Below are 22,100 nucleotides of genomic sequence, written 5' to 3'. Positions count from 1 at the left end.
TGGTACCCAGTATCCTCCTCATTTTCCGGATTATTACTTGATGTTTATATTACATATTATTATAAACACTACTTACATGTTATTATGTTTCTGAACAGACGACAACCAACCACACAAATAAAACTGCGAATACTAATACTATTACTAATACTTATTACTAGTCTAAATGGCATTCTTTAGAGGACTGTAGTCTGCACTATGAATACACATTTGGAAGGTCCCGGCGAGCGGTGAGGGGTGACTCATCTCCCTGAGGCCTGAACACGCGCCTTCAGGACAGGACCTCTGCAGGAAGACGTCTAGTGACTCATCACACAATCATCGTAATCATTATGATGATTGAGTGATATTATTATATGATGCTATTAATATACTGTATCCTATTCTAAAGATTATAAGTTTTACCACAGAATAGATAATACTGAGTACAAGTAGTTTTACCGAAGAATCTAATGATGTTTGAAACAGTTAATGGAATCAGGCGTTACTTTGCGGAAATCCATAGTTTAAATTTAGTTTGCTATTATTTTCGCGGAATATTGCTAAAAATAATAGCAAACTAAATTTAAGATGTTTGAAACTTTACTGGATCACTAATGTCATGGCAATTGGCGTGCCTGACTTTTGTTCCAATAGTCTCTTAATATTTTTGATACTTATGTTTTAAATGTTTACTCTGCTTTTCTTTTAAAGGTTATTAGTCTTATTACTTATTCCCATATTTTTCCCATGATCACTAAGGTTAAAGATCCTTCAATTCACTTGACTTGCAGTCAACATTTTAGCACACTGCACAATTAATAATATTAAATCATAATATTATGATTCATGAATCAAACTACAATTCAGCCGAAACCCAAAAGACAGTCGTTATATAAGGCAAGTTATATCGTGGAATGAATATTGAATACTATTTTACGCTGCACTGTTTACTGTTTAGCATTCTCGTCTCGCAGCGGGGATTCCATAGAGTTTTCCTGTGCGTGCCTGTGCGCTCGCGCTCGAGGAAACCGATAACGGATTATCCTTATCAGTTATCACCACGCTCAAATCGTCCTTGGGGTTTTGTGACACTGTATTTAAGATAATTTGGAACGGTTTGTCCGAGTAAAAGTTGTCACATGAGCTGAGCTGTTTGGTAATAGTGGTAATTATGATGATGAAAATATAAATATGACTGTATTGGTACTGACTCAGCGAATGTAGGCAGTGTTGTATGTTTAGTGTTTACATAACATTATTACTATTTGGAATTGGACGGGTTTTTAGTTACCTCTTCACGCCCGGACCGCTGAACCGATTTAGTTAAAATTTGGTACTTACTTACTTAAGTAGACATAATTTAAATCCCGTAACTCCGTAAGGAGTAAAAGGGCAACGAAATGATGATTGTGGGCAACATCTAGTTATTGACTTATTGCATTAATAGGTATCTGAGGATTCTAGTGATTTTACGTTCATAACGTAGTGTAAGACTGTATTCTGTAATTAGTGAGTATAGTAAGTACTTATTACCTATAGTAAGTACTTACCTAGTATAAGTGAGTGAATTACACGACAATAAAGTTAGTTTAACCAAGTTGTCGAGTGTTTCATTTCACCTATCAGGGCGTATCCTCACCTGGCAGCAGCCTGTCCCCCCGGCCAGAAGAACCCCCAGTAGGGGTCTGCAAAGGGGCTGCGGTCGACGGGGGCGGCCCACAGCGGGCAGGCGGGCGTGATGAGGCGCAGCAGCAGCTCGGGCGCCAGGTGCCGCCGCGTCGCCGCCGTGTGCTGGAGGAACAGACGGGGAAAGTCGCGCAGCATCGCTGAAACACGGATTAATGAATGAGATTCGATGATGATATTTATTATATAATAAATAATAATTCATGTCAGGTATAACAAAAAAAAACTTGAGAACTTGATGGAACGGATCGGAATCGGATGGAACGAAGTTTTAAATTTCCCGCCAGTTGACGTCATTGCCACATCAACGCTACTTCGCAGGTACTAAAATAAGTGTCAGTCAAAAAGTGTCGTTACAACTTTTTCCGTGTAGCCCCTTTCGCAACGCGCGATAAGAAACTTCGTTCCAAAAACTAGATCAAAAGTGGTCAACTACAACCATAAACTGTATGAAGACTGCATCATAACTGCACAATACATAATCTGCGCAGTCCTGAGCCAGGGGCCGTACCACGAAACCGTTTTGAGACTCAAACATTCGGACGAGAATGCCGCGTCCTGCTCTAATAACGTCATTTCACGTTTGTTGAGAAGGACGCAACATTCTCGTACGATTGTTTGAGTCTCAAAACAGTTTCATGGTACAAGGCCTGACTCGTATTACGTTTATAAGGTCATCGACCATGTATCGAATATCAAATATGGATGTTTGAATTTTTGAAACGAGTTTGCAGACCGCAGTACCAGTAAAAATTGCACCACATTAGTGTGGTTTTTTGAATTAAATAAACATTATAATATGACTTTTCCTACATAGTTTGCAACTTCCATCCACTCATCGATTGAATTAACAGATTGCTGGGTTTCTAGGTAGTTAGACATTTGATATCGACTACAGACCACAGTCCACAACAGACATCCGATACCCTACAACGCCCTCCACAAATCTGTACTTCTGTGCCAGTTCAAAGTCTGTACCAGTCCCCGACATCTCTCCCGGCCACGTGGTAGGGAGAAATCGACACCCAATATTTTGCGACTTGTTTACAAGTTTTTGCGTCATTTGGTATCATTATTGTTTGTTGCTGAAATCGTTATAGTTTTCTAGGCATCCGAGAGCATCGCTCGGTACCCAGATATCCAAGGAAAGCTAGCATTGTAAAGGCGAAATTGGTTAAACTGTACAGTTTTATTTTCAAGGTGTTTTGAAACGAAATGAAATTGAAGTTTTTTTTATTTCCAAAGAGGTTAGAAACTAATACTTTTAGAACGTCTACTTGAGGCCTACCACCGGCTCGGGAACTTCTCTGGGCTAACGTGGATAGATGGTAATATTCTAAAAAGGTTGCTATATAATTTTGACCTTGATCTTGTAACTTCCGAATTCCCTCAAACACGCGACACAACAACAGATGTCAACAGAGAATTATGAAATGAATTATTACGACCGCCAGTAATGTTGTGATTACGAGCGTCATATTGTTTTATTGTTATTTGTTACAATATTATGTTGAGAGTTGAGAGTTAAGACGCAACCCGAAGACGTACGAGTATTATTACGTAGGCAATTGTTGTTCAATAAACCAGGTCAAAGGTTATATTTACGTCTTTGTTAGGTTGGTTGTCTTAAGACTTGTCTCAATCACATAATAACAACAGGATTAAGGACGTCAAGCTTTGCCACCATAGACGTGGTTACATTCTGTAGTAGTGTGTTCCTAAAAATTTTCAGTCTCTAGACTCTAGTAATATTTCTATTGTAACTATCATAAGTCGCATATATTATGGCGTTTTGAACTTCGACAATCTAATGACTTTAATCACAGTCTTGGCCATCGACCGCTTGAATGGAGGAGGTTAAAGGTACTTAAATAAAATAAAAGGAATCGTTATATTATAATTTAGTAAAAACAGGAGGCAAAGATCGCCTGATGCAATGCTGTTTAAGTGTTTCTACATCTTTAAATCTTATCTTATATATAAAATTCTCGTGTCACAATGTTCGTTCCCGTACTCCTCCGAAGCGACTTGACCGATTCTCATGAAATTTTGTGAGCATATTGAGTAGGTCTGAGAATCGGCCAACATCTATTTTTCATACCCCTAAGTAATAAGGGTCGTTCAATGTTCACCCTTAAAAAAAAATTTTACCCGGTTTATATGGCAAAACAACGTTTGCTGGGTCAGCTAGTATCTTTTATAAATATTTAATGAAGCGCACGCTTTGATAAAAATACATATTATTTTAATTGTGTAAGTACATACTACATACTTGAGTTATCACTTATCAGTCTCGTACGCGAATTTCCATCTAATACCGATAACGTTACATCTTTATCAGATGGAAATTCGACAAAGCAAATAACTATCATTGTTATCTTTCATAATTGCGAATGATAGTAAAAATAACACACATGCAAGGTACCACTCACCAGCCACCAAATGACGATGCACGTATAAAAAGTTCTATTGCATATTGACGAAGACTGCAATATCTTCGTCAGAATGTATCTTCCGTTTTGTAAAATGCGCAAAAGACGAAACTGAAACTCATTTTTTTTTATATTCAGAATATTTTTTTCAAATATTTTCTGAAAGTTGATGCTACTTGTGCTTACCACCGGCTCGGGATCAAACCCGTTACCCGGCGAGAAAAACGAAAGCACAGTGCATTATTACATATTATTGTAATACTGTGACGAAAGCGACGACATGCAGGCGATGCAGGTATTTGAGATCAAAGTTTAGATGGCGCAAGCCGTAAGTGATTCTCGCAATCTCTCCTCTTGGGAGTTCTATTGAAAGAAAATACTTTCCTAAAGATATACGTTTATAATTGCTAATTAGGATGTTATGTAAAACATCTGTTATCAGGATGATGAAACTGCGTGTCATCTGCACAATTCTGCACACTTCCATCGTGGCCCAATGACGTCTCAGAGTTCTATTTATATCCTACAGTTGTGCTTGTGTGCTACTGAAAATCTCAAGGTGAACAGATTCTGTTATCTTTATTTCATAGTACTAATTTGCTGAATCCTCGCACTGGCACACTTAGTTCTGGGATGTCCTTATTTGTGTTCATAATAATTATAATATTGTCGGAAGCTGGTTACTGGTTAGTTTCTACTTACTAATCAGTAAAAATTACTGATGGACGATGTCGATGATCTATGCTTGTATTCCAGCAGAAATATTACAAGTCAATAAGTTTAATGTTCACTTCATCGTCGAACTGAAGTACGCGTATGCGAGTCATAAGACTGTTTCCGTTCATGAGTTTAAAACGAGTTTATTCAACTCTGTTTCAGCACAGTGCGATTTTTTTTTATTTTTATATTCTAGTTGTAATTTATACATAATTTTCTCAATGAAACATGAATCGTGATGCTCCCAATTGACAGCAGGGTACGACGCATAACCATACGTGCTACTAGTCAGCTCTATTGAGCAGATTGTTCTGATTACTTACATAAACTGTTGTCTGCTTGTATGTGACCTCCGGAAGGTCTACGTGTGTCGTCTGCCATCTCCAGCACGTGCTAGATCTCACGTTTAAAGACATAGAGTACTTAAAAGTAAAATTCAAAAGATTGAAAGCGAATTTTTAACTCTATGTCAGAAGTCTGCACACTGTGCACTGTGCAGTGCACAGTCCGCTGTATGCGAAATAAAATTTAAATGAATGTCTGACATTCAGTGCTCGTTTATGTTAAAAAGGGTATTTTAATTTTTTTTTACTCTGTGCCAGAAGTCTGCACAGTCCATGTACAGTGCGCTGTACGACGAAATTTTATTTCACAGACATTCGGTGCTTGTGAAGTTGTGATACAGTTGACAATGATCGGTATTTGGGACACATACAATCGTTGTTGACCTTAAGGCCTTCGTGTGTCAGGAACATGGTTGACCTCACGTCTAGCCCCACATATTTTAGCTCCTGTTAACGGGTTTTTAATGGTTGTTTCATCATACGCAGGCAAACACTGATAACGATAAACTGCGCCACTTCTCTGTATCGATGTTTGTGATAGGGGCGGTGACCCTCCTGCGTGATGAGTTGATGACTGATGATGAGAGGACACAAATTATTAATGATCACGATGGCTAGGAATATGGCCGAACTGCGTAATGGCTTTTGTAAACAAAAAATGCTATAATATGTTATTAATAGCTTCCAGCTTGGTTGCTTTCGGATAGTTGTTGTTGTTGTGTTTCGACTTTCGATGTTTGTTTTTCTGTTAGTAGTTTTCCTAACACACGCCAGATATTCTATTAAACTTCAATTACAGAAATAACGAGATCATTGTTTACCCTCAACATAACCAAATGGTAAATAAAATATTATAATATGTAAATGATATTTATAGCTTCAAGCTTGGTTGCTTTCGGATTGTTGTTATTAAGTATATATAGGGTTTCGCTGTTTGTTTTTCGGCTAGTAGTTTTCCTAACACAATCCAGATATTCTATGAAACTTTAAAAGAAATAAATAGATCTTTGTATACCCACACCATAAAACCAAATGGTCAATGTTATGATTCGCATCAATGAAAATATAAGAACCATACTTATTCCATTTATAATTATAATTTATATTCAATGCAAGTTGATAGCATTTCCACATACACTACTCTATCGCCTACTTCAGATAGTGCTAAAAATACTAAATTATGAGATTATGTACACGTACACTGGTTCGTTAAGTGCCCTGTAAATAATTACCTCGAAACTGGGTATCGCAAGCCGGATGATACTGGTTTTCCCTGATAAAAAGTAATCAGAAATGCTGAAGGCATAATCTGGATGTCACAGGATCCTGCCAGAAAATAAGTAGGTAGAAGGAGGTTGGAGGAAAACAGAGCTCGAAAACAGAACGAACTGTGCGTTCAAAAGTACAGAGACAAAAAAAACTGTTCATCTTTTACAATTTCACTTGTAGGTCTCTAATACGAAGTATTCAGAAAGATATTAGTATGCATATAATGCAGCAGTTTGCAGTGCTTTGGTACGTTTCATTAAACATGTTTTCCCCAAAAACTGCCAAAGATTTTAAGGAAAAATTGCAAATCGCATCGCGACCTTAGGCTGGTTTTATAGTTAAGCGTTTCGGCAGCGCCGTTGGAGCGCCGCGCGTTCGAAGATGTATGGGGGTAGTAGTTGCGTTTCTAAGTCGCGCGCTTGAGCAGCGCCGTTCGCCCGTACATCTTAGAACGCGCGCGCTCCAACGGCGATGCCGAAACGCCGAAACGCTTAACTATAAAACCAGCCTTACAGTTCAGAGAAATATTTTGTTGTGACGGAGCAAAGTAGCGAGTGGCTCAAGGCGAGGGCGGGTCAATGTCTTCAATATTAGAGCACTTACATGTGTGTTCCTTTGTATTCTGATATTTCTTCTTTATATTTTTTTTTCTTTTCGTAGGCCGCCGATGGAAAACTTAATTATTTATTTCTCAACCAGAGCAGAACTTCTTCCAAAGGCTTTAAACCAAAGAAAAAAAGAAGGGGTACTGTTCGCGCCAAACTTTAGCGCGACGAATGTGGCAGTTGGCAACACTGCGCATGAGTCTGCGCTGTCAGCTGTCATACGTTTGACGCAAGTTCGACACAGTCCATTACCGGCGCGCGATCGTTACATACGAAAAATATCGGCTAGCCGTTCCCGTGATTCGCGATAAATCCTCAGCTCAGTGAAATAGAAGGTGACAGTGTCGTGTGACTACGAGCATCAGCACATCAGCCCTATCAGCCCTATCAGCCCATCTGCCCAGCTGTCTCAGCCACCAGGTAACCCCAGTTTCCTTTCTGCCCATCGTTGCAGTGTAGGGGTCCTCGCCCCTACATTTTCTGGTCCTTTCGAGCCGTCCAGTGACCTTTCTAGTCATTTCGAGCCTTTCAGCACACTCCCTGGTCCATAGCGAGCCTAGGAATATTTTTTTTTCACCCACCCGCTTTAATTCCCCGCCCGGCGAAAACTAAAACTACAGTTCATTCTGCTCATATTTCTGCCTTATCTTATTAGAATCCCATTTTATTATTAATATTCTATCGAATTAAGTAACCTCCGCCCATTTTTTACCTGCTTACGGCAATATTTTTGCAAGTTTGCCAAATACGATTTTGTTCGTCCGCCATATTAAGTAATAATTTGCATAGGTAATTTAATCCCCTATCATCTTATTGTATAATTGTAATCTCATTATTTTCAGCCCATATATTGCGTCTATATTGCATTTAAATCAAATTACCGAATATATTTCAGCCCAAATACCAATATAAAAATATCTTCAACATAATTCCGTCGGGTTGTAGGAACAAAGAAACTTTCATACATCACATAGTTTGTGCCTATTACATTAAGTGTTATTACTGTTCAGCTCATTGAAATATTTACAGTTGTTTTTGTTAACTTAGCACTTAGATACTTCGACTTAATTACTCGCCTTATCGCGATCGATCTTTCGCCGCGCGCGCATACCTCAGCACCTTCGCTCCGATAAGAAACATCTGTTAATTGTTTTTAATAACTATTACAATAACAAGCGTCTTAGGTATCGCATTTAAACGTTTTATGTCTCCGCTCATTACATAATATTGCTGTTACCGAGTTAGAATTCAAATATACTAACTCAGCACATTACTATTTTTTCAACATAGTTTATTAACTACTTATATACATTTTTATCAGCTCGTTAAGGTTCCTTTACACTAGCATGCCTACTAAATCGCAAGCTGCCGTTTTCAGAGAGGCCGTCAAAGCTTTCAGTCGGCTCAAAGAAATTGCGACAGCACTTTCTAGTGGCGACTCCAAGGAGTCTTCTCAAACATTAAGAAAGGAATTTAATGCGCGATTCAAGGAAGTTTCCTATCAAAAAACAAGACTTGAGAAAATTTATCACGAGATCCTAGACGACCCAAACTTATCCCAAGACAACGAAAAATTATACACGTCGAATTACGACAGTGCGATTTCTGATTATTATTTTATTTTAACAGCGGCCGAAAACACACAAAGTACTTCGGAGTCTCCTCAGCTCACTTCTTCCGTTTTGCCTAAAATTGAGCTTCCGAAGTTTAATTCGTTGGTTGAAGAATGGCCTTCTTTTATTACGATTTTCCGTAGTCTGATGGACGACATGGCAACGTTGTCGGACGCGGTAAAATTACATTACCTGCTCTCATGCCTGTCGGGGGAGGCATTATCCATGGTTTCTCATCTAAAAATCACTAACGAGAATTATAGTGTTGCGCTCGACATACTAACACGTCGATATGAAAACCGTCGCGTGTTGATCGACAGGTTTGTCGATATTATACTCGGTCTGCCCAACATTCATATACGCTCGAGTATCCGAGCTACTTTTCTCACTCCGCTCATCTCGGCTCAAAGCGCATTAAAAAACTTAAACTTGCCTATGGACAGCAATTATGTTTTTGTTTCAATTGTAGTCCGTAAACTACAGGGGGAGCTCCGCACATTATTCGAGAGGAGATACGGCGCATCTGATGTCCTGCCCACTTTAGATAATTTAATCTCTTTTTTAGACGAGCACGCGCGCTGCATCGAGACAGAATGTCCGACGCCAGCGCGCACTGAGTCTCAAGGTCAAGCGGGACCTTCCCGTCAACAACCCCACTCCCCCCGCTCTCCGCGCAGTCTCCGCTTTAGACCCATAAGCCCCGCGTATCAGCGCTCGCCTTCAGCACATACCATGCGTACCCCGCATGTCAGTCCAGCTCCATCTCATTCTCGCCAACGCTATGCACCCCCCTCTCCCCCCCGACAAGTTCAGCACGTATACTCAGCTCAAGCCAGTTTTAAATCTAAGTTTTACTGCCCATATTGTAGGTCCACAGAGCACAAATTAATAGCTTGTCCCAAGTATAACCATCAGCCCATTCAAGGACGTTGGGACTTTATCGAGTCAAAAGGTAGATGTCGTAAATGTTTAGGTCCGCACTACGAAAACGAATGTAGGTCGACTGGTGTCTGTAAGGATTGTGGTAGCCCTAATCATCACACTTCTCTTCATCGTCATGATGCACCACGCTCGCCAACATCATCAGCTCATTTACTTCCTGCTCACCTGCGCGCGCAGCCCCGTCGTCGTGATAATAATAATAATGCTCATACCTACACATCTAATACTAACCATACGATCGTTCATCATCAACCATCTACATCTAACCAATCACATTCATCTTCGCCTCATAATAATAATAATAACAAACAATGACTACCTACCATCACGGAGCATTCAGAGTTAGAAAATCAGCCCAATAATTTAAATAATAATTTTTCTCATCATAAATCCGCTCATAACTCAGCTCATAATTCAGCTCATAATGATTCTGCTCAAGTTAATACTACTCAGCATAATAATAACTCATTACAAACTCCCATATTATTACCTACAGTTGTTTTGAAAATTTCAGATAAATATGGTAACTATCATAAAGCACGCGCATTACTTGATTGTGGTAGTATGATAACTTTAATTACTCAACGCTTAGTAAAAACACTTAATTTACAACCGAAACATTGCTCATTAAAAATTACAGGCGTTGGAGATCAGCACATACAAAATTCTAAAGGTCATGTTTCGATTACTTTTCGGCCCACACGTAGTGACACGCCTTCTATCACAACTTCCGCTCATATTTTGAAGGATGTCACAGGTTACCTACCTATGCAAAAAATTCCCGATGTAGTACATGACTCGGAAAGTCAGCTTATTCCTTTAGCGGATCACAATTATCATACTCCTGCGCCCATCGATCTCATTTTAGGCTCAGATGTTTTAGGCCATGTGTTAGATGGTACTAAGGTGACTTTGGGCCCGGGGAAGCCCATAGCCTTCGGCACGATTTTTGATTTTGCACTCATAGGTCCCATTAAACAATTATATGATAACTCAGTAGTTCAAGTTAACTCCGCTCATATCGCTCATTTGACTCATTCCGCTCAATCCGCTCATTCTGTTCATTCTCATTCTCATCAAGATATAAATAAAAGTCTAGAACGATTCTGGGAGTCAGAAGAACCCCAGCCGCGTCCAACTCACTCAAACCCATTACATGAACAATGTGAAGACTTATTCCGCTCAACTACTACTCGTAACCGATCGGGACGTTATATCGTAACTCTTCCATTTTTATCGAATGCTCCGCAATTAGGTAGTACACATGCTATTGCTCTCCGTAGATTTCTCAACTTAGAAAAGCGATTACAATCCGACCATACATTCCGCTCAAAATACATAGAATTTATGAACGAATACATAAACTTAGGCCATATGACACCTTGTCATCCTTCTACTTTTACCCATAAACCTCATTATTATATTCCTCATCATGGTATATTTAAATCAGGTACTGATAAACTCCGCACAGTATTCGATGGCAGTTGTAAGTCATCCAATGGTGTCAGCCTTAATGATTGCCTACATACAGGCCCCGCCCTTCAGCGTGATATTGTCGATATAATTCTGACATTCAGGACACATCGTGTAGTCTTTACCACAGATATAAAAATGATGTTTAGAAATATTATTATCAATCCAGATCAACGTCATTATCAGCTCATACTCTGGAGATCGTCTCCTGATCGACCTTTACTCACATATGCGCTCAATACTGTTACATACGGATTACGTTCAAGTCCTTATCATGCTATCCGCACATTATTACAACTAGCTGATGATGAAGGTCATCGCTATCCCCAAGCTGCTCATGTATTACGTAACTCCATATTCGTAGATGATATTCTCTGTGGTCATGACTCCATAGAAGAAGCTTCAGCTCTTCAAACTCAACTCATTAATTTATTATCGCTTGGTGGTTTCCAGCTCAGTAAATGGAAATCTAACACTCCTGAACTCTTACAACGTTTCCCAGATGATCAATGCGAAATGCCTAAGGACTTTGACATCAGCTCAGATTCTCCCTCTGTTAAGGTTTTAGGTATTAGATGGATTCCGCAGTCTGATGAATTTACATATCACATTTCACTACCGCCAATTCCTCACATAACGAAACGATCCATACTCAGCACTGTAGCTTCTCTTTATGATCCAAACGGTTGGATCACTCCTGTCATATTCCGCGCGAAGTTACTTCTACAAAAATTATGGTTGCTCAAATTGGATTGGGACGACCCCACTCCAGATAACATTACACAAGACTGGCAGCGCATTTCTCATGATCTTCCGCACATCTCAAACATACATTTTCCCAGACACGTAGCTCCGCACAAATTAACTTCTACATACTCACTTCATGGCTTCGCAGACGCCTCAGAAAATGGTTTTGCTGCAGTCGTATATTTACACGAATTAAATCACGACGGATCGGCTAACGTTCAACTCATAATTGCTAAATCTAAGGTAGCCCCTATTAAAAATAAACTCACAATTCCAAAATTAGAATTATCCGCGGCTACACTTTTATCTCAACTCATGTCTCGTGTCTCTCAACATCTCTCCGCTCATCTAACAATATCTCAACACGTCTGTTGGTCAGACAGCACCATTGTGCTCGCGTGGATTAAAACTCCTACTCATCGTTTACAAACATTTGAAGCTAACAGAGTAACCAAAATTACTAATAACTCTCTCTCACTCATCTGGCGTCATGTACCTACACACTTAAACTCTGCTGATTGTGCCAGCAGAGGAATCTCAGCACATTCTCTTCTTTCGCATAGTTTATGGTGGTCTCCTCCTTGGCTCAAACTGCCAGAGGATACCTGGCCCAAGATGCCTTCAGCTCACACTCGACAGGAATTACCTGGACTCAAACCTAAACAAGTTCCATGTCATTTCACAATCCCCGGTATAGATAGTGATCTTCTTACACGATTCAGCTCATTAGATAAACTTATCGGCGTCACAGCGTACATGCGACGATTTATTTCTAACTGTAAATTACCTACACACTCGCGAGAACTAGGTCCGCTAACTGTAAATGAACGTAGACAAGCTCTGCTCTTCTGGATCCGCTCTGTTCAACAGAACTCCTTCGCAGAAGACATTCACCGCCTGCAAATTAACAAACTCTGCACAGTTAGGTTACAACGATTATCACCTTTTATGCAGGACGGTCTCCTTCGAGTAGGTGGTAGACTCACTCGCTCGGAACTCACATACGATGCACAGCATCCATTCATACTGCCTAGATCTAGTCCGCTCACAGACCTTATCATCGATCACTATCATCGTATTCATTGTCACCCTGGCACCGATACATTACACGCTATATTACGTCAACAATTCTGGATATTATCAGCACGCCGCATCATTCGACATAAAACGTATAAATGTATAAGATGTTTCCGTTGCCGCGCTCAGCCCGAAATGCCTGTCATGGCTGACCTTCCAGCCGACAGAGTTATACCTCAGCCCGTATTTAGTCACGTGTCAACAGACTTCGCCGGTCCATTTTTACTTAAATCAAGTCAACTACGGAATGCTAAGTTAATCAAAGGTTATTTTTGTATATTCGTTTGTCTCACTACAAAGGCGGTTCACTTGGAACCCGTATCCGCACTTTCTACAGATGCATTTATTGCCACGTTACAAAGATTTTGCTCACGTCGCGGTGTTCCCGTTTTAATACGTTCCGATTGCGGCACAAACTATGTAGGTGCTAGGAATCAGCTCCTAGAAGTTCAACAATTTCTCAATGACAATAATGACGCCATTTCTCATAAACTCTCAGCTCAAAATATAACTTGGTTACTTAATCCGCCCAAGGCCCCGTGGATGGGAGGCATCCACGAGATTAATGTTAAATCTACCAAGCAACTTCTCTACCGTGTAATCGGTGAACAACGCCTCACATTTGAGGAATTCTCAACTCTGCTCGCTAGAATTGAGGCCGTATTAAATTCTCGGCCTATCAGCCCACTATCGTCCGATCCTACGGACTATCAGCCCCTCACAGCCGGCCATTTCCTCATAGGCCGTCCGCTCACAGCTCTTCCCGAGCACACAATAGATGACAGAGTCATCTCCCCCCTTAAGCGTTTTCAGCTCATTCAATCTCTCTCTCAGCGTTTTTGGGCTCTCTGGACCAAGTCTTACCTCCATACCCTTCAAATCCGCTCCAAATGGCTTTCCTCTTCCTCTCCACCCAAAATTGGGGAACTGGTTCTGCTCAAAGAAGACAATCTGCCTCCGCTCCAATGGAAGATGGGAAGAATCACACGCCTACTACCTGGGAAGGATGGAGTCATCAGAGTTGTGGACTTGGCCACCTCACAAGGCCAGCTGCGGAGACCTGTCGGCAAGATTGCCCGGCTCCCACTGGATTCAGCTCAAGATGGGGATCAGCTCACGCCCATTGCCGGGCCCCCCCAGGATGTTCGCGCCAAACTTTAGCGCGACGAATGTGGCAGTTGGCAACACTGCGCATGAGTCTGCGCTGTCAGCTGTCATACGTTTGACGCAAGTTCGACACAGTCCATTACCGGCGCGCGATCGTTACATACGAAAAATATCGGCTAGCCGTTCCCGTGATTCGCGATAAATCCTCAGCTCAGTGAAATAGAAGGTGACAGTGTCGTGTGACTACGAGCATCAGCACATCAGCCCTATCAGCCCTATCAGCCCATCTGCCCAGCTGTCTCAGCCACCAGGTAACCCCAGTTTCCTTTCTGCCCATCGTTGCAGTGTAGGGGTCCTCGCCCCTACAGGTACTAATAACAGAACTCTCTCAGTAGTTATAAAAATTCTGAATGTTGTTTGTCATAAAATTATATCTAGATTACATAACTTCAAAAGTCTATTTACTCAAATATTGGCTAAAGAAATAGATCAGAAGAACTAAGAAACTTATAAAAATAATTGCTTCGGAGTTCGGACTTGAATAAAATAGGAATTTTACTAAGATTATGAAACACGGACTTTAGCCGAGTGCCGACCGACAGGTAGAGACACTGCGAAATACCGCTGACGTACGAAGTTCGATTTCATTGACAACTCCGAAGCGGTTTTTACCGTGTTCAATGACACTAATCAGCTAACATATAAAAACATACTTTATCACGAACACGATACAGTTAAAAATAGAGTAGCATTATCTCACGATATTATCTGGGTAGACGGCCTTTACGTCACACAAAAATTGTAACAGGACTTGCGATTACTTATATAGAAGGCGAAATGTTTTGCAATACAGCACGATATCTAAAGATAAGATACAGACACCTAGAGATTACTCAGAAAAATACTTGAAAATATCCGGGACTTTCTACTGATAATAAAAGACACAGATCGATGAGCACAGATAGTTCAACAGTCAATGTGAATCATGTTGAATTCTTCTGTTGTGAAAAAAAAGAAGAATTTAACTAGACTTAAACTGTATTTGAGTTTCTGTGAAAATATAACTACAAATTAAAATAATGCTGCAATAAACAATGTTGATCATAAAATATATCCGGATAAAACAAATACTTACATATACTTTAGTCCTCAACTAGGCAGTAAACTTGTACCCCTATGGAAAACCAACCATTTATGCAGGTACTATCAGTGGAATACAGAAATTACCTTTTGAATCATTCCATTGCGGAATTTACCTGTCTGCTAGACGAAGCTACCTGCTGTACGGTCATCGTTAACTATAATATTACACTTCGCTCTTATTGCTACGGCATTAAGGTTTAAAAGTGATAAACTGATAAGTCAGCCACGACTAGGTCAGTAGCATACCGATAGTATTGATGACTAACTCCTGCAGTTTCAGTCATCACCACTATCGGCCACACGTTGACCCAGAAACACTTAATCCGCGAAATTTGAAGTGTAAATATTGAATGTGTCATCAAAGGAACGATTTTTACGCAGTTCGTGTGGAAACAATTAGGACATGAGGCATCAGCGGAATTTGAAATCGCACAAGTTTGATATGAAAATTGGGATTTTAGAAAGGATGGATAAACATACCAAAAGTTAATTTACAAATAGACATGAAATTGACGAAACATGAAAAACAGATTAATATAGGATACGTACATAATATGATCTTGCAGATAGAGGAGAATGTTGATGTACTATGTGAAATTGATTCATAGGCAGACGGCCTAGCAGACCCGAGGTAATTTTAAGTTGGGTTAAGTAAGCTCAGTCTTATACCACCGCACGGTGATGTGAGTCCGCTTAAAGACTATGAATCAAATTCTTTGATTTTGTCTACTTTCTGATATTACACACCATATTTACTGCACGTAAGTAGACGTAAGTTAAGTTTTTAAAAATGTTTATTTTAAGTTTTAACAATTATTAGCTCTATTGTTGAGACTATTTGCCTGCATAAAATAAATATGGAACACTTCCCATATCAATGTTGGCAACATGGGGAAAGTCCCTGTGGGTTGTGCGAGCACAATGTCCTTATCACAGGAACATGGGTATTCCCTGTACAACCCAACACCCACTACACAAAAAGCTGATAACACTGTTTTGATAACCATTACAATACCTAAAATTGTATAGTTTAGGTTAATCCGGCGTTAAATATTATGTTATCACTCCTCTTTATGAAACAGAGAATAAAAATTACAAAACAGGATTACTTAGTCTCAAATAATGATGGCCCCAGTGGATAAAAAAAGTGGTAATACCTACTTATCAATTTGCTGTTGCAGGCTGCAGCTAGGGTTAGTTAGTTAAACAACTATCCTTTTCATAAAGTTGTGAAATACTTGCGAATACAATCATATAAGTAGATAAAATACATACATAATATGATAAAAAACAAATAGTGCAATAGGACAATAAAAATCTTATCTCATGTATGTACTTAGATACGTTACTATTTATAAAACTGTATATTATGTACTTTGATTGGAATTGCAGTTTTAGCTATGGAAAATGATATGTTTGAAGTATTAACTCGTAATATAATAATGGAAAAAACTTAGATAATTTACTACAATTCGACCTTAATTAACATAAAAACACTGTAATGATGTGTAGTAGATAAGAAATTATACCTATAAGGCTATAACTTATACAGAGGACATGAAATGACTTCAAGTTCTACATAATATTCAAACTAGATTTTTCTGCCGTTGCGTCTCTCACAAAAAAGGTTTGTTTAAAATCATCCGTTTTAGTTATTTTTGTCAACGATATCAAAATACTTAGATACGACGTATGCCGTCAAAACTGTAGAATGTTCTTGAATGCAAAATGTGTATCGAGAAAATATTGTCGTCCTTTTTTTTCTTACAGTAATAGCATATACTACTTTCTCTTTCGCTCATTTTACGCTTTAATCGAATCGAGAAAATGTTGTCTTCCTTTTTTGTCTTACAGTAATATCATATACTACTTTCTCTTTCGCTCATTTTACGCTTCGCTTTGATTTTTCTCTTAAAAATGGAAGACAATAATTTAAATATTAATAAAATCTTAGTAATAAAACGTGTGAAATATTACACCTTTGGCTTTATTTGTATTCCTCGTGTTGTTACTGCACTTTCGGAAGGCACACGACGGCATTCTAGAGCGAAATGTAGCGAAAAACAACGCGGTAATTAATGAATTAAACACGTCCGGCTGTTACCGCGTCCTAAGGCACACTGCTCTCAGATGAGTGAGCTCACTCATTTCGAGGGTGACACATTTTCGCGCTGACGATTGTATGAAATGCCTTTTCTAACGTTCTAATTCTATGATTTTAGTATTGACCATAAAAAGTAATATTTCGTCTACTTCCGTTTATGGTTATAAGTAACCACATAATAATGTTATGATTAATGCTTTGCAATATACAAACTGTGGGATATATTCACAATTACATTAAAAATGTTAATAAAACATATAATATTATAATTATTATCTTATGTATAAAATTCTCGTGTCACAATGTTAGTTACCGTAAGTACTCCTTCAAAACGGCTTCTGATTTTTACCAAATTTAAATTCAAATTCAAAATCAATTTAATATTTATGTACTTACGTAATATGCATATTCAGTAGGTCTGAGAATCAGCTACTGGCTACTTTTTTATTATTAAGTGCATTTGTTAAATAAATAAGTAACAATAAATTATTACAACTAGAGACTGACGGCGACCTTTGTTTGTGCGATGGGATAGCGATGGACGTTGCCATGGTGACATAATATCTAATTAGTCACTTCAATCTATACTAATATTATAAATGCGAAAGTATCTCTGTCTGTCTCGCTTTCACGCCAAAACTACCGAACCGATTGTAATGAAATTTTGTATACAGATAGTCTAAAGCCTGAGAAAGGACATAGGTTACTTTTTTACTGGAAAAAAGGGTTGTAAGGGGGTGAAAATACGAAAATTTGTTCAAATTAAGTTAGTTCCAAAAATTCATACTAGATGGCGCCGTGCGTCTCTTACATCGCGCTAACGCTTGCCCAACATCTTTCTGTAAGAGGTGGTATCATCGTACATTTGGGTTTCGATTTTTTTTCGATTGTTATTTCTTTTTACGTTATTAATAAGTCATTACTTTATATTGTATACAGTGACGTTACCTTAAACCTATCAATGATAAATAGTTTATGGGTAAAATTGGGGGGCTAAATAAGCTTTAAAATTTGGCATAAAATATAAAGTTTAAGTTTAAAAAATGAAATATTATGTGCACATTGCACAGCTGTTTTGATTTAAGGGGTACCAGGGTTTTTTTTATAAAAGCTTTTGACACCAATTTTGTTGACATCGCGCGCTATAAACTGAAGTCCACGCGGACGAAGTCGCGGGCAACAGCTAGTAAGATAATATGGGCGAAATACTTTATATGGCAAAACAATGTTTGCCGGGGCAGCTAGTAATATAATGATTATTTAAACATAATTTGTCAATGAATATTAAGATAGTTATCACTTATCACTAGGAGGCGCGCGCGCGGTCGGCAGGCGGTAAGCGTGCCAAATGCGTGATTCACCTTGTTTTACATGGAACTGCCTTATCGAACTGTTTTTGAGTCTTATCGTTTCGGGATAATACGCAAACAATAAAATTTCTTCTTGGCTTTGGAAATCTGCAAAACGGTAAAGTTCCAGCCAGCCAGCGAAAGTCCTTACATCATCACTTAATAATATTTATTCTGGTCCAGTTTTGATAAATATTTACTTATAAGTGAATATAAACCAAGCAATGGCAAATAAACGGAGCTGTAGGAAAGAAGACAAGTCCTTTAAAAAATAGGCTAGCAGAGGATCGGCGAAAAGTCCTTAAAAAGGTAATAAATACAAGAGAAATATAATATGGTTCTAATTGTTGTACGGCAGTCGGCACTTTATCATTTCGAAAAGACGACAGTCACAAGTAAGCACCAGGTCACAGGTGGCCAGAACCGGAACTGAAAATTCAGAATAGCTACATCTAAATAAACATTAAACATAATATAATTGTAAGGAGATGTCAATCTTTGACTCTTTGTGGACTTGAGTATTCTACAAATGTGTACTCGTTCAGATATTGATCGCATTGAATGCACCCTGTTGCGACTTGCACTCTGTGATACTTTCACCTGTAGACTGTGCGTCACCTAAATAAAGAAACAGTAACGAAGAATTTGTGGATAAACCTAAGTGGTACCACAGAATAGCTCTTTACTAATTTTAGGTTATGGAATTACGTGAGTATTTAAAATGAAATAAACCAGAAAGTAGTTAATTAAAACTTGCGTCACTAATCACTTGTCGTAACTCCATTTTTCTAATCAGCGTGGTAACTGCTACAAAATATTTAGTTACTAGAAGCATAATTTAATAATCGAATACAGTATATCAAGTATGTAAGATAAAACGAGTATTTCGTAAGAAATATTCACCGTTATCATCGTGAATTTGCGTTTTCCAACATACGTGTTGAAACTTGATGGGCGACACAGTCTAAGGAATCTCGTTTGGACCTTGGCATCGGTAACAAATAACAATATTATTGTTATGTTGCATCTGGCGATATGATTTTATTCAAAACATTGAGAAATTAGATTTTGGGAGGGTAGATTGTGAAGAATTCCAAAATTATTTAAAAAAATACACCTAAGTACAAACGTCATCTATACTATAATATTATAAATGCGAAAGTATCTCTGTCTGTCTGTCTGTCTCGCTTTCACGCCAAAACTACCGAACCGATTGTAATAAAATTTTGTATACAGATAGTCTAAAGCCTGAGAAAGGACATAGGCTACTTTTCTACTGGAAAAAAGGGTTGTAAGGGGGTGAAAATACGAAAATTTGTTCAAATTAAGTTAGTTCCAAAAATTCTAACTAGATGGCGCCGTGCGTCTCTTACATCGCGCTAACGCTTGTCGAACATCTTTCCATAAGAGGTGGTATCATCATAATATATTTGAGTTTTGATTTTTTCGATTGTTATTTCTTTTTTACGTTATTTAATAAGTCAGTACTTTATATTATATACAGTGACGTAACTTTAAACCTATCAAAGATAAATAGTTAATGGGTAAAGTTGTGTAATTGGGGGGCTAAATAAGCTTTAAAATTTGGCATAAAATTATGTGCACACTGCACAGCTGTTTTGATTTAAGGGGTACCAGGGTTTTTTTTTATAAATGCTTTTGACACCAATTTTGTTGACATCGCGCGCTATAAACTACGACAGTATATATTATGTCTATGCTATAAACTGAAGTCCACGCGGACGAAGTCGCGGGCAACAGCTAGTATTATATAGAACAAACGAAAGACTCCAGATTTTTTTATTATATTTTGTAATAAAAAAAATCTGGTATTAATAATACCACCACTACAGGGTGTAACAAACATAAGTGATAATACTTTAGGGTGTGTACGTGTTCCTTGTAGCACTGCACTGCACTCTGTTAAAGTAGCAGCGCTGAAAGACCAAAAATTTTTTTCACTTTTGTATGGGGAAACTCGTGACGCTAGGGCCCTTGCCCATTTGTATGGGCAAGGGCCCTAGCGTCACGAGTGAAAAAAAAATTTGTCTTTCAGCGCTGCTACTTTCACAGTGAACTCTCCAATTATCACTTATTTTTGTTACACATTGTATATGTTTAGGTATTAGATTAGTTGATAATGCAATATTATCTATTAGTTGTGTTAAACAAACAGGCGAGCGCGTGACTGCCACGTATTGTCTGTCAGCGTGGCGACTGGCGACATCGACATCGAGTGCACTACACAAACATTATGCCATCATTATGCAATAAATGGCTAAACCTTGTTTATTATGATTTATTGCAGTTATTATCATTGATTGATTGCGTTTTTGATACATATAATGCAGCGTATGATACCGCTTTTCTGAAAAATTTGAAAAAGGCTAAATGTTAAAAACTTTAAACATAAACTCAGGTTATTGGGTTTTACAGACCGAGCCAAAGATCATCTTTATAACTTTGGAGTTATAAAGATGCTCTTTGGCTGGTGAATGGTGATAAGGTGTTAAATATGATACAAGCAGGCACTAAACATTATTATCGAGTCACCATATTAAAGTACAAAATAAAATATACAAAGTATAATGTTACCTTTACCAATATACAATACCAAATCCACAATTGCCACGCGCCTTGCCATAACTCATCAATATTATTCATAATTTATATTATTCGATATCATATCAAGTTAATGTAATAGGAAGTAGTGAGATACTCCTAATGCCTTCCTCAGCTCCTGAGAAGACTACTTTTTCCTTTTTTATAAAACGTCACGGAACGTTATGGATGGATCCCTCTTTGGACAAATTGCCAATTAGCTACCAACTAATCGATCAATTAGTAATTAGTAATTACATGGTAATCAACTACTAATTATTGTTCCCAAAACTGTTATGTATATGCCAATCGAAATCAGATTGATTCCAATGAAGTGTATAAGCTATGACTCCGAGAAATGAGTGTTCCAGTGAACTACGAAGGCCTAATGGATTTCCGCTGATAACCTCGGTCAAGGGCGGGCAGAACTCGCGACCTTCAACCGATCAATACCTTACTCACCTCCTGAGCAAACCTTGAGGGTTTCCTAACCCTTCGAGCAGGTGCAGACAATAACATTCAGTTCAAGCATTCCGGCATTAATATGTAAGTTGTTGAACTGAGAAAATCTCCACACGTTTACAAAGTTTCTTGTACTCTTAGGACCGCAACAAATTACAAGACCATGCCATAAGTAAGGCAAAAAATGCAATTAATTGCGATGAAATGATGTAGATGTCGTAACATTCGAATGTTAGGACATCTACATCACCAATTTCCAAAAAATAGAGAATGGTCAGAAATGACTCGATAAAAAAGCAGATGTTTAAGTTTTTTTTTTTTATTAAATAAGGGGACAAACGAGCAAACGGGTCACCTGATGGTAAGCAACTACCGTCGCCCATGGACACTCTAAACATCAGAAGAGCTGCAGGTGCGTTGCCGGCCTTTTAAGAGGGAATACGCTCT

The 22,100-nt window shown here is 38.6% G+C and overlaps 1 protein-coding gene across 3 annotated transcripts in view; it reads right to left on the bottom strand.

The window, feature by feature from the left end:
- The window catches only part of LOC121727551 (electron transfer flavoprotein beta subunit lysine methyltransferase-like), a 36,273-nt gene that overhangs the window by 12,648 nt on the left and 1,525 nt on the right, over window positions 1-22,100 (bottom strand). Inside the window, exons 1-2 of one of the 3 annotated variants that reach the window (XM_042115434.1) lie at window positions 5,141-5,190; window positions 1,622-1,808 (exon numbers count right to left, since the gene is read on the bottom strand). In XM_042115434.1, coding sequence (XP_041971368.1) covers window positions 1,622-1,806 — 185 coding nt within the window. In that variant the 5' untranslated portion in view covers window positions 1,807-1,808; window positions 5,141-5,190. Of the gene's footprint in view, window positions 1-1,621; window positions 1,809-3,031; window positions 3,098-5,140; window positions 5,191-22,100 lie in introns of those variants that run through there. The other 2 variants (XM_042115433.1, XM_042115432.1) reach the window with 2 other exon arrangements.

The sequence above is a fragment of the Aricia agestis genome, chromosome 6 (assembly GCF_905147365.1).
Source record: "Aricia agestis chromosome 6, ilAriAges1.1, whole genome shotgun sequence".
Classification (NCBI taxonomy): Eukaryota; Metazoa; Arthropoda; class Insecta; order Lepidoptera; family Lycaenidae; genus Aricia; species Aricia agestis.
The sequence above is the reverse complement of the archived record's forward strand: the minus strand, read 5'-3'. Positions and strand labels throughout refer to the sequence as shown.